Here is a 20,862-nt window from a genome sequence, read left to right as displayed (position 1 = left end):
CCTGCCGCGGCTGAACTTAAGCACAGCTGTTTATGTCACAGGGGTCATATTCATTGATTTGACCAAGGCCTTTGGTCTAGTTGGTATCTCATTCTCTTAGATAATCTGAACACACTTGGGGTTTGCCCAAAGGCTTTGGAAATGGTTTTCTAGGTAACAATAGAAATCAGTGTTACAAAAGGAAGGCATTAAGTTCAATCACCGGGAAATATAATTAACGGGTGTGCCATTCGTTTCAATACTTGGACCATTGTTATTCTTCATGGCCGTGAACTGTGCATTAACACAAATGTTCACTTGTGACAGTGTGCCATAAACATACCATACATGTCCACGAAAGACATATCTTTGTCAGTCTTTGTCATGTGAATCCTCAGTCCTCCAACCACTTCTCTCCAGTGCACCAAATCACATTTAAACATAGTTGAAAACCCTTTAACAGAAATGTCACTGGGTCAGGGCCTCAGGTGAGTTTGATTATAAGGTTTTAGTGTCACTTTTCTGTCTCTCAAGCAGACCATGGTGGGGTGGGGGTGGGGAGGCAGACACCCAAGGCTGGACAGTCAGTGGCAGCTAAATTTGGGAGAGAGGGGATCAGGTTCCCTCTCTGAACGCACATGATCCTGCCCCAGTTACTCGAGCTGTGTCCCCCTCTCATACTGTCCCACTCACTCAAAGACCTCATACACTCACGCAGCGATTTCAGACACTTAGACCAGCGCTTCGTCACACAGACTTTATCAGCGCTTTTATTGCCACAGGTTATCCCATTGTGTCTCTCTTTGTCTGGGCTGAATCTCCACCGTTCGCTCTGGGACTTGGCTTGGCTCTACCGTCTCTCAACCCCTCCCCCCTACAGCACCCGGAGGGTGGGACAGACTTCTTGCTGACCCACAATGTTTCTGGTTCTTGTTGTGACGCCGGAACTAAGGGAGTTCTTGGCCAGAGCAAGGGGTGGAGCTGTCCGCCTCATCAAGGTGCGGATCCAGGACGGTGAGTAACCCAGGGGACAGCGGTTGGACAGGAGGGAGGGATCTTGGCAGGACAGGAGGGATCTTGGTCAGGCAGAGTTGACATAAGATTTATATTAAATTGATTACTTTAATTATTTCACCTATTATGTGATTAAATTGTTCTAACTGTGTGTTTGTATCAGGATGTGTGTATTTGTGAAGGTGTGTGTGTGTGAGTTAACCCAAAAATCGAATCTAATTTTATTCGTCACATGCGCCGAATACAACTTTACCGTGAAAGGCTTACTTACAGGCCCTTCCCAATGATGCAGAGTTAAAAATAGTAACTCAATAAAATACACAAGAATGAAGCTATATACAGGAAGTACCATTTCACTGTGCAGGGGTACAAGGTATTTGAGGTAGATAAAGGCAGGGTAAAGTGACTAGGCATCAGGATATATAATAATAACAGTAAAAGAAAGAACAGCAGCCGCGCGCGCGTGTGCGGTGTCGTTATGCGTGTGTGCGCACGCATGTAGTGTGTGTGTGTGTGTGTGTGTGTGAGAGAGTGTCAGTGTAGTGTGTGCGAGTGTATAGTATTGTGAGTGTGCATAGGTAGGGTCAATACAGATAGACGGGTAACAATTTGATTAACAATATAGCTGTCTAATGGCTTTGGGGTAGAAGCTGTCTGTGAGCCTTCTGGTCCGACAGATGATGCTCTGGTACTGTATGCCCGAAGGTAGCAGAGTGAACAGTCTTTGGCTTGGGTGGCTGAAGGCTTTGTCCATTTTTTAGGCCTTCCTCGGACACCGCCTGGTATGTTGTTTGTTGTTCTGCTGTTCAGTCCCTTGATTGTGTGGATGCTGCTAATGGAGATGTCATCGAGTTGAACAAAAAAACAAACATTTCACAATGTGTTGGGTAACTGAGGCCACATGTGTTTGGTCAGATGATGCATTCAGTCTGATGAAAGGGATTGCAAGAGAGACTGACAGCTTCACTCAACTTTGTAATGGTTGGCATGTTTTCAAGGTTTATATGATCCAGTTGAGATATGAAGTTACATTGAACTCTCATTCGGAAGGGTTATGGAAAATATGACCGGAGTCCTCATTGGACTCACTGTCTAATGATGCCAATGACAAAACCTGTTGATTGCACCTCAGCACCTGAGGTGCAATCAATAAATATAACATTCATTAGTCATCATGATTTGTTTTCCAATAAGAATGACACAGTAGTTAGTGCAGCTGTTCATTAGCTGTGTGAAAGGCATTCATGCTATGTGCCAGACTGTGCATGTGTGAAACAGACCATGAGGCAACAGGACATTTCATGATGTACATCTGGGATGTTTACATCTTGTTTGGGACATCTTGTCTGGGCCTACTGACACCCTATCTGGGCCATTTGAGACTTTCTGACTGATATGGATGTGGTGTCTGGCTCTTTTTTGGGTTGTCTCTGGGTAGTTTAAGGGCCGTGTCTAGACTCTGATGTCTGGGCCTGTTTCCAGGAGGCCTATGGGCCAACAGTCAGGCAAGTATTTTTTATTTTTTTTTATTCCACCTTTATTTAACTAGGCAAGTCAGTTAAGAACAAACTCTTATTTACAATGACAGCCACACCTGGGGCGGCAGGGTAGCCTAGTGGTTAGAGCATTGGACTAGTAACCGGAAGGTTGCAAGTTCAAACCCCTGAGCTGACAAGGTACAAATCTATTGTTCTGCCCCTGCCCCTGGCAGTTGACCCACTGTTCCTAGGCCGTCATTGAAAATAAGAATTTGTTCTTAACTGACTTGCCTGGTTAAATTAAAAAATCTAAAGAGGGAACATTAGATAAACGCTCTCAAACTTTTTCTGCTAGTTGGCTGTCAAAATTGCACTGATAAACGATGGGGAACTGTAGCCTCCTCATCTTTCTGCAGCTTGCCTGCCAATACATGCTTGTCCCAACCAAGCACCCGAGCGAACTGGCTAGAACTGGCTAGTTTGCTAGCTAGCTACATCCACACACAAATGAGAGAACAGCTTTAGGCTATTTTACTCGTAGCAGAGCTGGTTAGGCTGTTTACATGTTTTCTGGAACGTTCTTGACTAACTATTCCTTTTTGCCTACGTTTACTGACACTGGTCATATTCAGTGGGTGTTGCGCATTCGTAAATTGATAAGTATTTTTGTACTCTGACACACTCAGACAAGAGTGCTCTGATATCGGAGTAGATAGCCAAAGTGATAGATAGCCAGAGTGAATTTGCGAACACAAGATGCTAACTGGATAACAGTAGCTCAAGTTCTTGCTAGCTAACCAACTGACAACTAGCCACCGAAAAACTACACGAGGGGGAAAAGTCAGTCACTCACCCACTCCTCCAATGGCATGACATGACATCCTCCTAGCAACTAGCCAGCTAGCTATCTAGCTAACGTTAGGCTCCGTGTTTTTAGCTTGCTGCATAAATAGATACGCTAGCCTATTAGCTACGTTATGACTGACTTGTGATCATTGCCCTTGCTAGTTTTACTGTATTGACATTCCCATCCTTAGTTACATTTTCATTTTTTTGTCCAGAATACTGAGTCATTGAAACTGAAACAGTGCTGGAGGCAGCAAACAATGTACCAGGCCATCTGTGATTTACAACCTGATAGCAATATTTTTTGGACTACCAAGAAATGTATTGGTGAATTATATTAATCATGCCTCGAACTGCATCCATCTATTCTGCCCACAACAATGCCTTAGTGTACGTCATGGAACGTTGAGACAAATAGAACCTATTTTTAAAACCTTTTATACATTTGGTTTTGTAGCATTAACTGGGAATTAGATTTTTTTTTTTACAGATATTATGATTGTCTGTTTGTTTCAAATCTTGTTTCAGATTGGGTGGGCCTATTAGGGCCCGGCTCCGCGGATCCACCCAGGCCCATCCATGTATGTACTGTATACGCTGCAAACAGCGCATGATGACAATTGCGCATCACAAATAGCCTAACCAACACTTCAGAATAAACTTGTTCAATACCTGGTTTGCATACCCATTGTTTCCTTAGTTAGCATTTACTGGTAGATATCATAAATTGAAATGACTTTCCTACCCTACCCGCTACTGATGTCATTCTTCAGTGAGCTGCTTCATGCCAAAACCAGTTGAGAGCCGCATGCTCTTGCTGCCTGCAGATGATGTTCCACTGAAACTAGGCTGTGTGCTGCCAGCGATTGTGTAGGCTACTTTGTGCATGATTTCTCTACAGTACTACATCATTGATAAGTTGTATACCTCTACTCAGTGGTTATTTTAGCATGTAAATCTTGGTGGGGCAAACTCAAAAATACATGTTTTAGATGCATGCCGGCAAAGCCACAACACTAAACAATAGATTCATTGCACTATAATGGTGACAAACGGTGGCCACAAACTCTTTTGGCCTGCACATAAAACTGTCCAAACTGCAGTCTCAACAGCAGTCCCAATAATTTACCACTGCTACACCTGGATATCAGCGGAGCCTTGTCTGACAGCGAAACAGTTAATTCATCCTCATTTACTGCATTTTAAAAAACACAGCTGACATGGCTGACTTGCTTAAACAAATGTGGTTTCTACTGACAATTGAGATGTACAAACTATGGCATAAGGGGATGAAAAGTGGATAAGAGGCCATCTGTAGGATGGGATGATAGGATAAGATGTACTTGGTCAATTTAACTATATTTTCAGCACTTTTGAAATGTACAATGACAGAATTCGGAACATGGGCCTTTCTTACAGTATTCTCCCTGTACACCAAGTCAGAACCGTAGGATAAATAGATTTGATTATTACATTTCTCTAAAACAGGCAATAGGCTACATGTGCACCACCAAATAAGAACAGCAAGCTAGGGGGCAAAGGGACCAGATTATTAGGTAGAGGCACATGGGATACTAACAGCTTACTACACAATATACACTTAGTATTACTTTCTTAGCTACAGTATACATATCTCCTTGGAATATTATATAATTTATGCAGCAGCATTGAATACATTTTTGGATTTACCTTGTTGTGCTGTGCTCACTTGAACAAGAAAGTGGCGCGGCAGTCCTTTGTGGGAAAATTTTGTCATCAAACTTTGTCATCAAAGTCTGGCATTCAACTGGGAACTTTGAAAAGAAACAAGGTCGAATCATGATGACGTCAGTGATCTTCAGGTCAGAGCTCTAGAAAGAGGCCCGGGTTCCCGACTCGGCAATTCCGAGTTGGATGACCGTTCAAAACTTATATTCCTATTCAGAGCTAATTTTTTTCAGAGTTCTCAGTTGTCTTGAACTCACTGAAGTCTGAGATTTCCCATTTCCAAGTTTCCAGTTGTTTTGAGCGTGGCAGAAGTCATGCTGGATTGACAGCATGGCCAATGTTAAATCTTTATCCTTTTAAGCTTGGAAAAGAGACCCTTAAACCCAGGCTTGGACCCCACACCCACTCCACTGAATAGCAGGCTAGTGATTGCTTTGTAATGCTTGCAGTTAGCCACTGATTCCTTCCAAACCACTCATTGTTGATTTTTTTATTTCAAACTTGTTGTGTAATGTTGATGTCCAATGGCCGGTGAGCACTGATACGTTTTATTATTAATTTCTCTTCATTATTTCTCTTCATATGACAAGGATTGAAAAGGATTTGCCAGTAGATTGTCAACTTGATTCATGATGGTGACTGCTAGCTTGCTAGATAAGATTTTGAAAATATGATGTTGACATGATCAGTACAATCAAATCACGGTAGATATAACCGTATAACCGATTTGACGTCATTTTATCTGTGGCGAATGACCTTGAGCCTTCTTAGATGGACACTTCTAATGTAACTCCATGGTAGCACCTAAGGGGCTCAAATTTGTTAGCTCTACCCGTAGATTTTGTGGTGAATATGTGTCCCCATGAGTGACAGAACACTGAGCCAATCACGGCGCAACTAGAGAACATTACCAACCCCTACGCTCTGTATTTTCCTCTGGCTGCCCCACCCCCACAGAAAGCACTGAGCTAGGCTAAAACGCCTGCATTTTGGAGCTGCCTTACTCAAGAAAGCAAAAAAAAGACCAAGTTTGTATGTGGCTTTATTAGCTCAATTACTATTACATTTAAAAAAATATTGTTTCTAAACTGATGTGACACGTATTAATGCCAAAATAACATGCAAAACGATCTCTGCCCCGAATGATGGGTTGCCACTGCCTCTACTACACTATTTTGAGAAACACCAGTAGGGATTAAGAAGTGCCCACTGAAAACCAATTGGGTATACAGTGTATACCTGCCTATACCCTCCACTACACCACTGGCCCTTTGGGTTTTACAACAAGTGCATTCTCCTACATGAGTGAGCTGGTATTACGGTTGCTGTCCTTTCAGTATCACCAACCTGTCACACACTGAAGGCCTATAGGTTCACCACTGCGCAAACATGTCTGTAATAGATTAATCTTTCAATAAGTGTATATATTTGACCTGGCGAAGCAGTTTTATGAGCTGACTGAATGGAAGATGATAATTTAGTTTTTTTCTCCACTGGTTTCAGGAAGACATGATGTGTCCTCACTGTCCGAGACCGATTTAAGACCAAGTACAAATGTATCCGACACCGAGACAAGCCCCAGACACTCAATATGTGGTCTCGAGACTGGACTCGAGATCTCGAGTCCTACAACACTGATCCTTAGTAGCTCGTCACTCAATACTATCCTCTCAGCAACAACAAAATATGTGTCTGTGTATGTGTGTGTAAAAGTCGGTACAAGGATAGTAAAACAAGGAAAATTCTACCTCATGGGGACATTTCCCACGTCCCCATGAGGACAAAGGGTATTTTTAGTTTAGGGTTAGTTTAGGGTTAAAATAAGGGTTTAGGGTTTGGGTCAGGGGTTAGGGAAACTAGGATTTTGAATGGAAATACATTTTAGGTCCCCATGAGGATAGAAGAACAAAACGTGCGTGTGTGTGACTGGCTGATGGAAAGTATGTGTCTGTGCTGATAGTTGGAATGCGTTGGGGCTCAGAATAGCAACTGCAGTGATAGATGGTCAAGAAATCCCCCTGCACCCCTCAAGGACATTGGACTTTTGGTCTATGTGTGTATGCAGGTTTAAGAATGGGCATGTGTGCACTTGCCTTCATGTTTTGATCATCTGTTTGTGGTTGGATGTCGTTGAGTTGTTCTTTGCGAGTGTGTGTGCGCATCTCGTCTGTGACCTCATTTGATAGTCCTAGCAATTAGTGAAAGATTTCTAGTAAATAGCACCAACGCATCACATTGTAAACACAGAAGCTCCTCTGTTGTGCATGCCAAACCAAGTGACCCTGGATCATTTCATGACACTCTTTTCAGATGTTATAAACATTATTGAGAGAGGATTTGCTAAAACTGCCATCAAGGACAGGACTACAAGACTACTGTCAATCAGTGACAGTTTCAACTCAATGGCTGGCCTCCATACACCAGTGAGATTAATACAGATCAGATCCCGAGACCTGATGAATAGTTAATTGAGGTGTTGAGGCTAATTTAAGCAAAGTGTTGACAAAAAGCACGAGAGGGGATGAAAGATGAGCCCAGAAGAGTGCATGAAGTGAAAGAGATGAAGGGTCTGTGTGTGTGTGTGTGTGTGTGTGTGTGTGTGTGTGTGTGCGTGCGTGCGTGTGTGCGCGCGCGCGCGCGTGTAGCTGAATAATAAACGTTGAAGCATGGGTCGAGGTGTGTAATGAGTTGTGCTCTGTTCTTTCAGAACAGCTGGTGCTTGGGGCATTCAGAGAGCCGACACAGAGCTGGGACCAGGACTATGACCACTTCCTACTTCCTCTGCTGGACGACCAGGAGCCTTGCTACATCCTGTACCGCCTCGACTCCCAGAATGCCCAGGGCTACGAGTGGATCTTCATCTCCTGGTCTCCTGACCAATCTCCAGTACGTGCAAGTTGCACCTGTGCAACACACACACTCTCATGTTCACAGCAAACACATTTCACTGATCCATGTGTCATTCACCCATTGATGTCCACTGCAGGTGAGACAGAAGATGCTGTACGCTGCCACCCGTGCCACAGTGAAGAAAGAGTTTGGTGGTGGTCATGTGAAGGATGAGATGTTTGGCACAGTGGAGGTACAGTAGAAGGCATTTGAAACCCCTTTGACGCCCTCTTGGTTATTCTGTCTCACATGACTAATGATGAGGCTAGAACTGTTGGCCCTCGGGCCTTCCCGAAATGACTGACCTCTTATTTTCTCTCACTAGGAGGACATCTGTCTCGAGGGCTACCACCGCCACGTGTCCTCCAGCTCCGGCCCTGCCCCACTCACAGCTGCTGAACAGGAGCTGCGGAGAATCAAAATCAACGAGGTGAGGGGACAAGCATCGCCTACAGTGATGTCGTCAACTCCACAGCTTATTGCAGTCACAGTGTATGTGTACAGTATTCACCCAATGTCTCAGTTTCTAACGATTTGTTGTCGTTACTTTTCTAGGGAAGGGTTAAGCAGGTGAGTTATTATGACATGCATGCTTGTGTCTGTGTGACCATGTGTGTTTTCACAAACTGAGGCCAGAACGGCGAATTCCCCCATTAGTTAAGATAAAGAGGATCACACATTCCCCTTAAATAATGACCATGCTTTTTACAGTCACCCTGCATTATTGGCAACTGGGATACAGAAAACTGATAGTCCTAGTATACTAAATACCACCACCCCAAATAATGGAATGTATCAACTTTAACAATTTTGAAAATTATAGTAAACCAAATTCAAGGTTAACATTATTTGAGGGGAATTAATAACTCTAGCCACCTCTGTGGGGCGGGAGAGAGGGAGGGAGAGAGAGAGAGAGATTGAGAGAGGGAGAGAGAGAGAGGGGAGAGAGAGAGGGGGAGAGAGAGAGAGAGAGGGGGAGAGAGAGAGAGAGAGAGAGAGAGAGAGAGAGGGAGAGAGAGGGGGGGGGGGAGAGGGAGAGAGAGAGCCTTACACACCCATGTGTTGTGTAGGTATGTGAACACTACCGTCTTTTATTCTGTGTCTGACCTTGGTCACCCTGCATTTTCATTCAAGCAATGACGTGGGTGTCTCATTTAATGTGTATGCTGCTCCCTGCAGGTGAAAACAGAGACCAGTGTGGAGAGTAAGCACCAAACACTGCAGGGCCTTGCTTTCCCACTACAGGAGGAAGCCAAACAGGCACTACAACAACTTGCACAGAAAGGCATCAACTACATACAGCTGGTGAGCCATATAGAAATGCCATTAGCCAACCAAATACAAATTATTGATATCTCTAGCGGCCACATTCTCACCATGACTGACCAATGTATTCTGACCCAAAGCACACTGACTGAGCCATACACAGTCATCTCAGTGTTAGCTGTGTAATATTTGTGTGTTGCAGAAGTTGGACACAGAGAAAGAGACTATAGAGCTGGTCCATTCCGACCCGACAGAGACCCGTGAGCTGCCTTGCAGGGTTCCCACGGACACGCCCAGATATCACTTCTTCCTCTATAAACACTCTCACGAAGGGGACTACTTGGAATCTGTTGGTCAGTCTGTTATCGATCATTTCTCTCTCTCTCGCTCTCTCTCTCCCTCTCCCTCTCCCTCTCCCTCTCTCTCTCTCTTCAATTACATACAAATAAAATGGTGCACTATTATAATGTCACAGCATCTAATGAGACCAACGTAAATAACACAGAATTCCTGAAAAGACAATAAAATGCCTTTGCATGGAGTCATTCAGAGTTCACCCTGTCCAGATACAAGTAACCACAGAGATCATACATCCATATAGATAGCATCAGAGTTATCCTCAGTGAACAAGTTTCACATAGATACCAAACATGGATACTATAGTATTGTTCTATCACACATTCAATAGTCAGTCCTCTGGCGACTGTAACAGAGTGATACATTTTGGCCCCTCAGAGGGGGAAGGGCTGACTAGTCCTTGGGCATTGTCCTTTGTGCTTTCCTTGTCCTGGACCATTTGACATGCAACTCCAAATGACAGAGAGCGCATCAATGAGGGCCAATCCTACAGCTGGTCCAATCTCCTACTAGAATGCCAAAATATATCTTGGTTGTTCCATGTCATTTCTGCAAGCCATGACACTCACCATCTCAGATTGTTCTGAAATCGTTTCTGTAGTTAGAAACGGATATGATTAGCATTACTGCAACATTATTTTGTTGAAATAAAGTTTGTTCTTTGAGAAATGAAGGTAATTGATTGCACCCAAATTGGCAATTTTAGTTCATAAGATTCATATAATATTGAATAAATGTAGTACCTAACATCCGATTTGGACCCAGCTTTTGTCTAACAATGAGTTAGACATGAGGAATAAGATGTGGTCAAAAGACACCCATAGGCCCACCACACCCCACAACAATCCCACTCAAACAATTAAACTCACGTCCCTTTTTCAAGACCCTGTCTTTCAAAGATAATTCGTAAAAATCCAAAATAACTTCACAGATCTTCATTGTAAAGGGTTTAAACACTGTTTCCCATGCTTGTTCATTGAACCATAAACAATTCATGAACATGCACCTGTGGAACGGTCGTTAAGACACTAACAGCTTACAGACGTTAGGCGATTGAGGTCACAGTTAAGAAAACTTTAGGACACTAATGAGGCCTTTCTACTGACTCTGAACACCAAAAGAAAGATGCCCAGGGTCCCTGCTCATCTGCGTGAATGTGCCTTGGGCATGCTGCAAGGAGGCATGAGGACTGCAGATGTGGCCAGGGCAATAAATTGTAATGTCCGGACTGTGAGACGCCTGAGACAGCACTACAGGGAGACAGGACGGACAGCTGATCGTCCTCACAGTGGCAGACCATGTGTAACAACACCTGCACAGGATTGGTACATCCGAACATCACACCTGCGGGACAGGTACAGGATGGCAACAACAACTGCCCGAGTTACACCAGGAATGCACAATCTCTCCATCAGTGCTCAGACTGTCCCCAATAGGCTGAGAGAGGCTGGACTGAGGGTTTGTAGGCCTGTTGTAAGACAGGTCCTCACCAGATATCACCGGCAACAACGTCGCCTATGGGCACAAACCCACCGTCGCTGGACCAGACAAGACTGGCAAAAGGTGCTCTTCACTGACGAGTCGCGGTTTTGTCTCACCAGGGGTGATGGTCGGATTCGAATTCATCGTCGAAGGAATGAGCGTTAAACCGAGGCCTGTACTCTGGAGCGGGATCGATTTGGAGGTGGAGGGTCTGTCATGGTCTGGGGCGGCGTGTCACAGCATCATCGGACTGAGCTTGTTGTCATTGCTGGCAATCTCCACGCTGTGCGTTACAGGGAAGACATCCTCCTCCCTCATGTGGTTCCCTTCCTGCAGGCTCATCTTGACATGACCCTCCAGCAATGCAATGCCACCAGCCATACTGCTCGTTCTGTGCGTGATTTCCTGCAAGACAGGAATTTCAATGTTCTGCCATGGCCAGCGAAGAGCCCGGATCTCAATCCCATTGAGCACGTCTGGGACCTGTTGGATCGGAGGGTGAGGGTTAGGGCAAGTCCTCCCATAAATGTCCGGGAACTTGCAGATGCATGAGGAGGAGATGTTTAATGCAGCTAGTGGCCACACCAGATACTGACTGTTCCTTTTGATTTTGACCCCCCCCCCCTTTGTTCAGGGACATATTATTCAATTTCTGATAGTCACATGTCTGTGGAACTTGTTCAGTTTATGTCTCAGTTGTTGAATTTTGTTATGTTCAGACAAATATTTACACATGTTAAGTTTGTTGAAAATAAACGCAGTTGACAGTGAGAGGACATTTCTTTTGTTGCTGAATTTAGTATATAGTATCAGTTCTATATGTCTGACAAGTAGTATGCAGCTGCGGCTTGGAGTACTGTTTTTCCATCCCATGTAATGTATTCTCAGTGAATTTTGTGATGCTTTTTTTTCCCTGTTTAGAGAAATTAGACATTGAAGTTGTTAGGTGTATGTCCCATTGTACATCCTGATATTAACAGGTTCTGACCACTAGGTGGTGCTGTTCCTGCAATTAGGTATTAAAGGGATAGTTCACCCAAATTACAAAATGACATATTGGGTTCCTTACCCTGTAAGCAGTCTATAGACAAGGTATGACAGTAACCCATGTTTTTGGTTTTGTTTACCTTGTGTGAATGTCCTTGTCTATCAGTGAATCTGTCTTTTGTTTTGTGTTTTTTGTGGATCCCAAGGGAGAGTAGCTGCAAAAGCTAATGGGGATCAAAACTTTTTAGTATTCGTGGCACAAATCCAATGCAAGTGAATGGTATCTATAATAGCATTTTCGCGCTTCATGCCCAAACAATCTATAAGTAACATCATTGAGTTGCTTTAGGATGATTTGGAAATGTTTGAAAATTATAATATATGTGACATCTTGCATTGAATTTGTGACACAAATGCAAAAAATGTAGCGTTTGAAACCAAGGGTTTAGAACCCTAATTATTTTCCTATCATTTCGTTCTGAGCAGAACAATTGGGTGTCAACTCTGTTTCTTGTGCTTTTTGAGGTGGAACGACCCATCTTTTCTTTGCCTTCTTTCTCTTCCTCTCAGTGTTCATCTACTCCATGCCAGGGTACAGCTGTAGCATTAAGGAGCGGATGCTGTACTCCAGTTGTAAGAGTCGACTGCTGGATGAGGTGGAGAAGGATTACCATCTGGAGGTTGCCAAGAAGGTAATCCGCTGAAATGCACATATTGTACACACAATAGGGTCTTTGTGTTTTCACAATACTGCTCTGTGTCTGTGTGGAAGTGTGCATTTACTCTGTGTTATTGTCTGTTTACAGATGGAGATTGACAGTGGGGATGAGTTGACAGAGGAGTTCCTGTATGATGAGGTCCATCCTAAGCAGCAGGCTTTCAAGCAGGCCTTCGCCAAGCCTCGTGGCCCAGCAGGGAAGAGAGGCAACAAGCGTCTCATCAAGGGCCCAGCGACTAGGGAGAGCAGGCCGGAGAGCTAGAGAGAGGGACAGAGGTCGTCTTGGCAGCCCTTCCCTGAATCCTCCTGCTGTTGCCACGTCCTCTGGCAGCTTGTTTGGCCACGAAGAAGGAAAAGGAGAAGAACATGGAGGGATTTCTGTCATTTTTTATTTCCCCCTGCCTTTGCTTGTGTTTTAACAATGTGTCAATAATGTACGTGCTATTCATGAACATCAACTATAGCAATGGTTCCCAAACTGTGGGGGAGCGAAAGGTCAGCATGGGGAAGAAGAGGGGTCGGCAGAGGGAACTCACTCCGGCTTTCAACTTACTCCAAACTTACTCTGCAGTTTCGATATTGGGTAGTGCATCAGCAGAATGTGTAGAATTGCAGGAAATGTGTTTTAAAATGGCAACATTTTCTCTGCATCCCATAACAAAATGTATAGAATTATGGGAAATAAGCTTTAATCCTACAAAATTTCATGAACATTGCTTGTGCCCATAGAAATAGATGTGGCTTGCTTTTGCGATGGAGGGGGGGGGGGGGGATGTTACCCAGTAAAAAAGTTTGGAAAACCCTAAACTATAGGATAAAACTAAGGATTTCACTTGATTTTTCTCAATATCTTTCCGTGTCACTCTTAAACACAACATCCTACACATACACACAGATGGATAGACAGATGGACTGACAGATGGACTGACAGAAATTAAAGACCAGTGGGTGGTCTTACAGATACCTCAGCCGAGTTTCTCTATTGCTAATGTCACATACAGGAGAAGCGTGTCTCTCTAATGTATTGTCCATACCTTGCTTGTTGCCACTAAATGTTTTGTATCAAACACGTTTTTATAAACAGATGATACTAATGAGAGGAATGCCAAATAAAATATAGTTTTTTTCTTCTGTATGTTGTGTCATAAAAAAACACAGCACAAATTGCATGGGCCAGATGATGCATTATAGCCTCTTGTTGCATCTACGGCCACGCAGAGGGGACAGAGAGGACACGTCTCTAGCAGTGTTCCCGACAAGACTATTGCAGGCCGCAGCACTAGTCCGGCCTGTTGAGGCAGCGAATGGCCGTCCTTTAACATAAGCACAGGCGATCAACATGTGCAGGCAGTCATGTATGTCGTATGTATGTATGTATGTATGTATGTATGTATGTAGTCAGGCACCACAGAGCAGATTCCCTGTCATTATGAGTTCCTTCTTAATTGAATTCGCAAGTAGCCTATTAGTAATCTACACATGCCTTTGAGAGCACGCAAATTAAAAGACCTGCTGATAGCCGCTGTTTATACATTTACACTAGGTCAAGTTTCGTAAAGGCAACTCAAACATCTATATATCACATGATGACATATTGACCGATTACACATGACACGTGTTGGTTGTTAACATTACATCCTTGTTCTTCACTGGTCCTGGGGACACGCATTTCCAGTTCAGTACTAACACACCTGATTCAATTAGTAAGCCTTAGGTAAGACCAGGCAGGAAGAAGAACTCAATGACTGTTTACAACAGTTTGTTTCAAAGCTTACTCTACCGAACAAATAACCAACCAAATCACTGTGGTAAATTAATGTCAGGGCAAACCTAAAATCACATTTGTTTTTTTTGTTCTTGTATTTCCAGCAGACGATGGGCAACTTTTTGGAACTCAGTTGAGGTCTCAACTTGCTGTTGAGAGTTAAAATAGTAGAATACACAAGGTGCAATTTCGAAATCTGGTTGTGCATCAGGTCTGGCTGTGGGTATGCAGACCCACGAGCCACTGTGGCCCTTCATGATGAGCTCATATTTCTTGTGGCCCCCACCTCCATCAATGTTGCCCATCCCTGATCTACACTGAACATAAATATAAACATATGTTAAGTGTTAGTCCCATGTTTCATGAACTGAAATAAAAGATCCCAGAAATGTGTTTACATCCCTGTTAGCGAGAATTTCACCTTTGCCAAGATAATCCATCCACCTGACAGGTGTGGCATATCAAGAAGCTGATTAAAACGCATGATCACTACACAGGTGCACCTTGTGCTGGGGACAATAAAAGGCCACTCTAAAATGGGCAGTTTTTGTCACCCAACACAATGCCACAGAATGTCCTAGGTTTTGAGGGAGTGTGCAATTGGCATGCTGACTGCAGGAATGTCCACCAGAGCTGTTGCCAGAGAATTGAATGTTAATTGTTCTACTATAAGCTGCCTTCAATGTCATTTTGGAGAATTTGGAAGTACGTCCAACCGGCCTCACAACTGCAGACCACGTGTAACCATGTCACCCCAGGACCTCAACATCTGACTTCTTCACCTGAGGGACATCTGAGACCAGCCACCTGGACGGCTGATGAAATTGTGGATTTGCACAATCGAAGAATTTCTGCACAGGCTGTCAGAAACCGTCTCATGGAAGCTCATCTGTGTGCTCGTCGTCCTCACCAGGGTCTTGATCTGACTGCAGTTCGGCATTGTAACCGACTTCAGTGGGCAAATGCTCACCTTTGATGGCCACTGGCATGCTAGAGAATTGTGCTCTTCATGGATAGAGACAGCAGGAGTGGTAGAGATACTCTGATTGATCGGCTATGAAAAGACAACTGACATTTACTCCTGAGGTACTGACCTGTTGCACCCTTGACAACCACTGTGATTATTATTATTTGACCCTGCTGGTCATCTATGAACATTTGTTCTGTTATAATCTCCACCCGGCACAACCAGAAGAGGACTGGCCACCCCTCATAGCCTGGTTCCTCTCTAGGTTTCTTCCTAGGTTCTGGCCTTTCTAGGGAGTTTTTCCTAGCCACTGTGCTTCTACATCTGCATTGCTTGCTGTTTGGGATTTTAGGCTGGGTTTCTGTACAGCACTTTGTGACATCAGCTGATGTAAGAAGGGCTTTATAAATACATTTGATTGATTGATTGATTGATTGATGGATGGATGAATGCCGGTTTCAACTATACTGGGCAGAGCGGTTTGCTGATGTCAACGTTGTGAACAGAGGTGGCGGTGGGGTTATGGTATGGGCAGGCGTAAGTTACGGGCAACGAATACAATTACATCGTATCGATGGCAATTTAAATGCACAGAGACACCGTGACGAGATCCTGAGGCTCATTGTCGTGCCATTCATTTACTGCCATCACCTCATGTTTCAGCATGATAATGCACAGCCCTATGTCGCAAGGATCTGTACACAATTCCTGGAGGCTGGAAAGGTCCCAGTTATTCCATTTTTTAAGGCATCTGTGACCAACAGATGCATATCTATATTCCCAGTCATGTGACATTCATAGATTAGGGTTTAATACATGTATTTCAATTGACTAATTTCCTTATATGATCTGTAAAATAATTGAAATTGTTGCATGTTGCGTTTATATTTTTGTTCAGTGTATATTATTGGAAATAGCCCAATAGTTCCGCATACCCATTACTCAATTCTCAGAATGAGTAGAGGGCAGGCTGCAGCAGGCCTAGTGGGCGGAGATAAGCGCACCATGATTCTTGGAAAGTAGGGGGAAGGTGCAGTCCGATTCCTGGGAGAGCAGAGCAACAAGCGCAGCAATACCGCAAGGCTATGACATGACTATGAGGAATTTAGACTCGTCACTAGGAATGATCAATTTGTTTGTTTTTTGACACTGGCATTCACTGTAATATATTTCAAAAAATAAAATGTGAAGGTTTGGACTGGAGTTTACAAACTATAACCGGGTCGGTGGCAGCTCCGCATGACGTCAGAGGCGCTGGTGTGTTGAAGAGTTCTCAGAATATAATTCTTGGAATTGGCGAATTTTAAAAGCCAAACCCACAGTCTTTCCTTCACACGCTTAGAACCCATTCTAGTGGCAACACTCATCGCACTGCTGCTCTGTATTCTATTTGTCTAAATTATACATTTATTATATTGCTTTTGAATTAGTTAATTACAGACCGTCTATTAACATATGGGATATTCGGACACAACTTCTCTATTCACTGAACAGATGCGTGGGACATTCAGAACAAAATAAACACATTCCTTTGTTTCGACCGGCTTTATTTTCGTTAAACCGCTGTGGAATTAGACTAGTATAGGATATTGAAGACTCACCATCATGATTCTTTGTGTTCAGAGGTAAGTTCACATTCTTTTGTCCCTGTTTGATGGGAAATTACACCATGCTTAGATGTTGATATTCAAAAGGCAAAGGCAAAAGTGTTTATCTTCGACATAATATGATCTAAAAGAATGTATGGCTAGAAAACAGAAAACATACAGAATATAGTCAAATAAGATCCATGTGGGTCGTTCTTCACTTATGGTGGCATTTGTGAAGAAAAAAATATTTGGGTAGGGTACTTTTTCCCATGCTCAATAAACTAATATTGTAAATATGGTAGCTTAATGTTTTCAAATATTGTTTTAACAGTAGGAGGAGTAACACCAATGATGGTAATACTAACTATGTTTCCTTCCAACCTTGTTATGCGCGTAAAGAAGTCTACATGTTGGATAACAAATGTCACGACAGGCCAGATGGAAACAGAAAATGTGTCGGTAAACTTTCCAAATGTCGACAAAACAAAATACGCTTGACAAGGTGGGATTTTTTGTGTTTGTAAAATTAATTATGCGAGAAATCTCGGTAGAAACGCTTTTTACATTTTGAGTCATTTAGCAGACGCCCTTATCAAGAGCGATTAACAGAAGCAATTAGGGTTACACATCGACAGATTTTTCGACCTTGTCGATTCGGTGGAAACACACCACTGGTGGGGAAATGCGCATCTTTTCTTAATGCGGATTTTAGAATATTCACATGAAAATGTGTTTCCAATTGTATGGAAACCTCATGAGAACTAATTAAACATTTTAGATTCATTAGGATTTTCTGAAATAGAGGCCTCAAATGCTCGAATCTAAGATTATCAATCCTTTACAAATCATTTACTGAAGTGATATTAGGAATAACTTTGCTCACAATGCTAGTTCCCTTCCTTTAATTGACTAACACCATGTAACACATTAGACTTAGACACACCAGCACTTATGAAATCCTCAAATGTATGACATAGGCCTGCTAAAAGGATGTGAAGAGCTAATATTTTTCATTAAAGAAGCACTCCAGCTTTTTTGGGATTATTTTCCTGTTGAAAAACATTGTCTCGTGTAGAAATACAGTAATGTATACACACTTAATGGTTAACAAATGTGTTTTCAGCAAAATAGTGTTGTTTTTTTTAGGCACAAGTGCAAACTTCATGGAGTAGGCCATTCAAAGAGATACAAAGAGGTGCCTTCTGATGTCATCGGCCTTTCCCCCCACTCCCACTTGTGCCATGTCAGAGGACACCTGGACCGCCTATTGAGATCTGTCTTTTGTTAAGTAAATCAGGTAATAAATTAGCTGAAAAGGAGACTGGACTAAAACTCCTCCCCGGATAAAAGTTTGCCACTGGATGGAATGCTCAAGGTCCTTGTATATCTTTGTAATCAGTGATGTTCAAGACGCTAACACCAATGATAAAAATAAAAAAATGATTTTTTTATAGCCTTCTTTGTTTTTATTGATCGGTACAATATATGAAATAGTTCCGTTCACTGTCTAGCATTCAAAATAATAGATAGATATCTCAAAATCCCCAAAACATGTCACTACAACTCTACACATCACTACTGAGACAAGCCAATTTGCCTAAGTACTTTAAACAATGCATAAACATAAAGTTTTGTAGTATTAAGGATTTGCAATATGTTTTATCATTGATAAACAGTTCAATATAAACAATATAAAGTGTTTTTTCTGTGTGACTCAGTTGGTAGAGCGTGGCGTGGGCAAGGCCAGGCTTGTGGGTTTGTTCCCTGTGCCACCCATATGTAAAATGTATGCACGCAACTGTAAATCGCTTTGGATTAAAGCGTCTGCTAAATGGCATATATTATATATTACGGTTGCAAAGGGACGCAAATGCCACCACATTTAAAGAGCGCCCTATATAGAAAGTGTGTATGGCTATTTGTGGTATTCTCATTTGAAGTTGTTTTACGTAGGCTTGAAAATGTACATGTGGGGATTCATATTGTAACACGACCAATTTGAACAGTCCTAACACCTGTTACGGAGCATCTCGATCAATTCACACTCAGTCTGTGACCGCTTGATGTGTAGGCTCTTTGTCTGGCCAATGTTCAAGGGAGGGAGGCAGGCAGCTGTCCGAGATTTAATGTAGAGATTTTAGGTTTTCCAAAGACACCCCTCCCAAATGATGAGCTTTGTGCGTGCAAAAGCGATGCAAAAACAAACACCAAGTGTTAGGACTTATCCTATAACAGGGTAGTGGGAAATATAATGAAAGGTTAAACGTGTTAGATATACCGGTGTCCCCCCCCTACTGTTTCCTACACTACTCCTGTGCTTATTATTGTGGTCTCTTGTTTACAGCCCTAGACCACTGCTGTCTGGTACACCCACAGAGGGACACCTAGGAATGCGGACAGGGAGCGTCTCCTCCCCTCACTGCATTCACAGCACCTCTCCGCAGTGGGACCCCACTAAAGACCTGCGCACCATCGCCAACAACACATTCTACCTTGATACCTCAGGTAATGCAAAATGCAATATTCAAAATGGGAACTCGGTCCAGCAGTCTCCCTGAAACCCCCTCATTGTTTCTTGTTGTAATGTTTTTCATAATTGCGTTTCAATTCATCCATCCAACTGTTTACTACAGGCTTATCACTCAAATCTAAACCATTGAATAAGTGAATAACCTTTGACCCAACTCTGCAGGCTGGTACTGGGGAGCCATCACAGCAGGTCAGGCCCATGAAGCTCTGCAGGCAGCGTCAGAAGGGGCCTTTCTGATTCGAGACAGCAGCCATCCCCTGTACATGCTGACCCTGTCTGTTAGGACTGCCCGTGGCCCCACCAGTATACGCATCCAGTACAGTGGAGCCCGGTTTCTGCTAGACTCCAGCTCGCCAGCCCGACCCAGCCTTCTGTCCTTCCCTGATGTGCCGAGCATGGTGCAGTACTATGTGGGACCAGGGAGGAAGGTGCAGCAGGGGAAGGTGGAGGAAACTCATGGTGGCAAGCCTGCCCAGAGGACAGTTCAGGAGAGCACAGTACTGCTGAAGCTCAAGCGGGCCCTGCACAAGCCCCAGGCCTTCCCCTCCCTACAGCACCTTGCACGCCTCACCATCAACTGCAGCACAGACTGTCCTGACCAACTGCCTCTGCCACGCCCACTGGTGCGCTTCCTGCAGGACTACCCCTTCCAGGTATGAGGGTCCTGTGATCTGCACCCCTGTGGAGGGCAGAGCTGAATTAAACAAAACCGTTCAACTAAATCTCGAGGAGCGCTGTCAGAAATTGGTCCCTGGCAGCTGGAAACCACATCACTGCACTGGTCAGTAATAATGCCACATCGGACACATGGTTGGTCATGAGACCATGTCTGGAAAAGAACCTTTCAGAAAATGGTGTCTCGTTATTGTATTTCTCAGAGGGGGAAGTGGAGTTCTGGGAACCCCACCGCATGAGATTCACTGGAAAACAAAACGTGGTGCGAACTGTAGTGTAGCCCTGTGCTATGAGGGATATGCTCCCCACCCTCTTGCTGTGGCAGTGAATTGTTTTCCAGTGAGATGCATTTTCAATGTTTTATTTTTGTAATTTTTTTACCCCCCTGACTCTGTACATATCCCTTTTTCTATAAAAATAATCTTCAACATGAGTCCTACTGCTTCTGTCTTCAATGTCCTGTTCTCTTTTGGTGGGTCAATGGCCACAAGAAACTTTATAGGCCTACATCCACAGAAAACATCTTGGTTAAAGTGTGTACCAGAGGAGGCTGGTGGGAGGAGCTATAGGAGGACGGGCTCATTGTATTCGCTGGAATGGAATCAGTGGAACG

The 20,862-nt window shown here is 43.5% G+C and overlaps 2 protein-coding genes across 5 annotated transcripts; both read left to right on the top strand.

The window, feature by feature from the left end:
• The first annotated feature begins 655 nt into the window (after positions 1 to 655).
• Positions 656 to 13,856, top strand: LOC139413302 (twinfilin-2). Of its 2 annotated transcripts, XM_071160510.1 has the most exons (9): positions 656 to 993; positions 7,732 to 7,910; positions 8,011 to 8,106; positions 8,239 to 8,343; positions 8,469 to 8,483; positions 9,093 to 9,218; positions 9,382 to 9,532; positions 12,576 to 12,697; positions 12,812 to 13,856. In XM_071160510.1, the coding sequence occupies exons 1-9, from the start codon at positions 897 to 899 to the stop codon at positions 12,983 to 12,985; spliced, it is 1,065 nt and encodes a 354-aa protein (XP_071016611.1). In that variant the 5' UTR covers positions 656 to 896; the 3' UTR covers positions 12,986 to 13,856. The 2 variants fall into 2 exon arrangements, with proteins under 2 accessions (XP_071016611.1, XP_071016612.1); XM_071160511.1 differs by lacking the exon at positions 8,469 to 8,483.
• A 2,636-nt stretch (positions 13,857 to 16,492) lies between these two features.
• On the top strand, positions 16,493 to 20,682 carry LOC139413304 (cytokine-inducible SH2-containing protein-like). 3 transcript variants are annotated; one of them, XM_071160515.1, is made up of 5 exons: positions 16,850 to 17,080; positions 17,444 to 17,546; positions 18,191 to 18,341; positions 19,389 to 19,549; positions 19,737 to 20,682. In XM_071160515.1, exons 4-5 carry the CDS (start codon positions 19,435 to 19,437, stop codon positions 20,231 to 20,233), a joined length of 612 nt encoding a protein of 203 aa, XP_071016616.1. In that variant the 5' UTR covers positions 16,850 to 17,080; positions 17,444 to 17,546; positions 18,191 to 18,341; positions 19,389 to 19,434; the 3' UTR covers positions 20,234 to 20,682. The 3 variants fall into 3 exon arrangements, with proteins under 3 accessions (XP_071016617.1, XP_071016615.1, XP_071016616.1); XM_071160516.1 differs by lacking the exon at positions 17,444 to 17,546 and having other exon boundaries at positions 16,493 to 17,080; XM_071160514.1 differs by lacking the exons at positions 17,444 to 17,546; positions 18,191 to 18,341 and having other exon boundaries at positions 16,745 to 17,080.
• Positions 20,683 to 20,862: the final 180 nt, after the last annotated feature.

Source organism: Oncorhynchus clarkii, chromosome 7, assembly GCF_045791955.1.
Source record: "Oncorhynchus clarkii lewisi isolate Uvic-CL-2024 chromosome 7, UVic_Ocla_1.0, whole genome shotgun sequence".
NCBI classification, from domain to species: domain Eukaryota; kingdom Metazoa; phylum Chordata; class Actinopteri; order Salmoniformes; family Salmonidae; genus Oncorhynchus; species Oncorhynchus clarkii.
The sequence above is the reverse complement of the archived record's forward strand: the minus strand, read 5'-3'. Positions and strand labels throughout refer to the sequence as shown.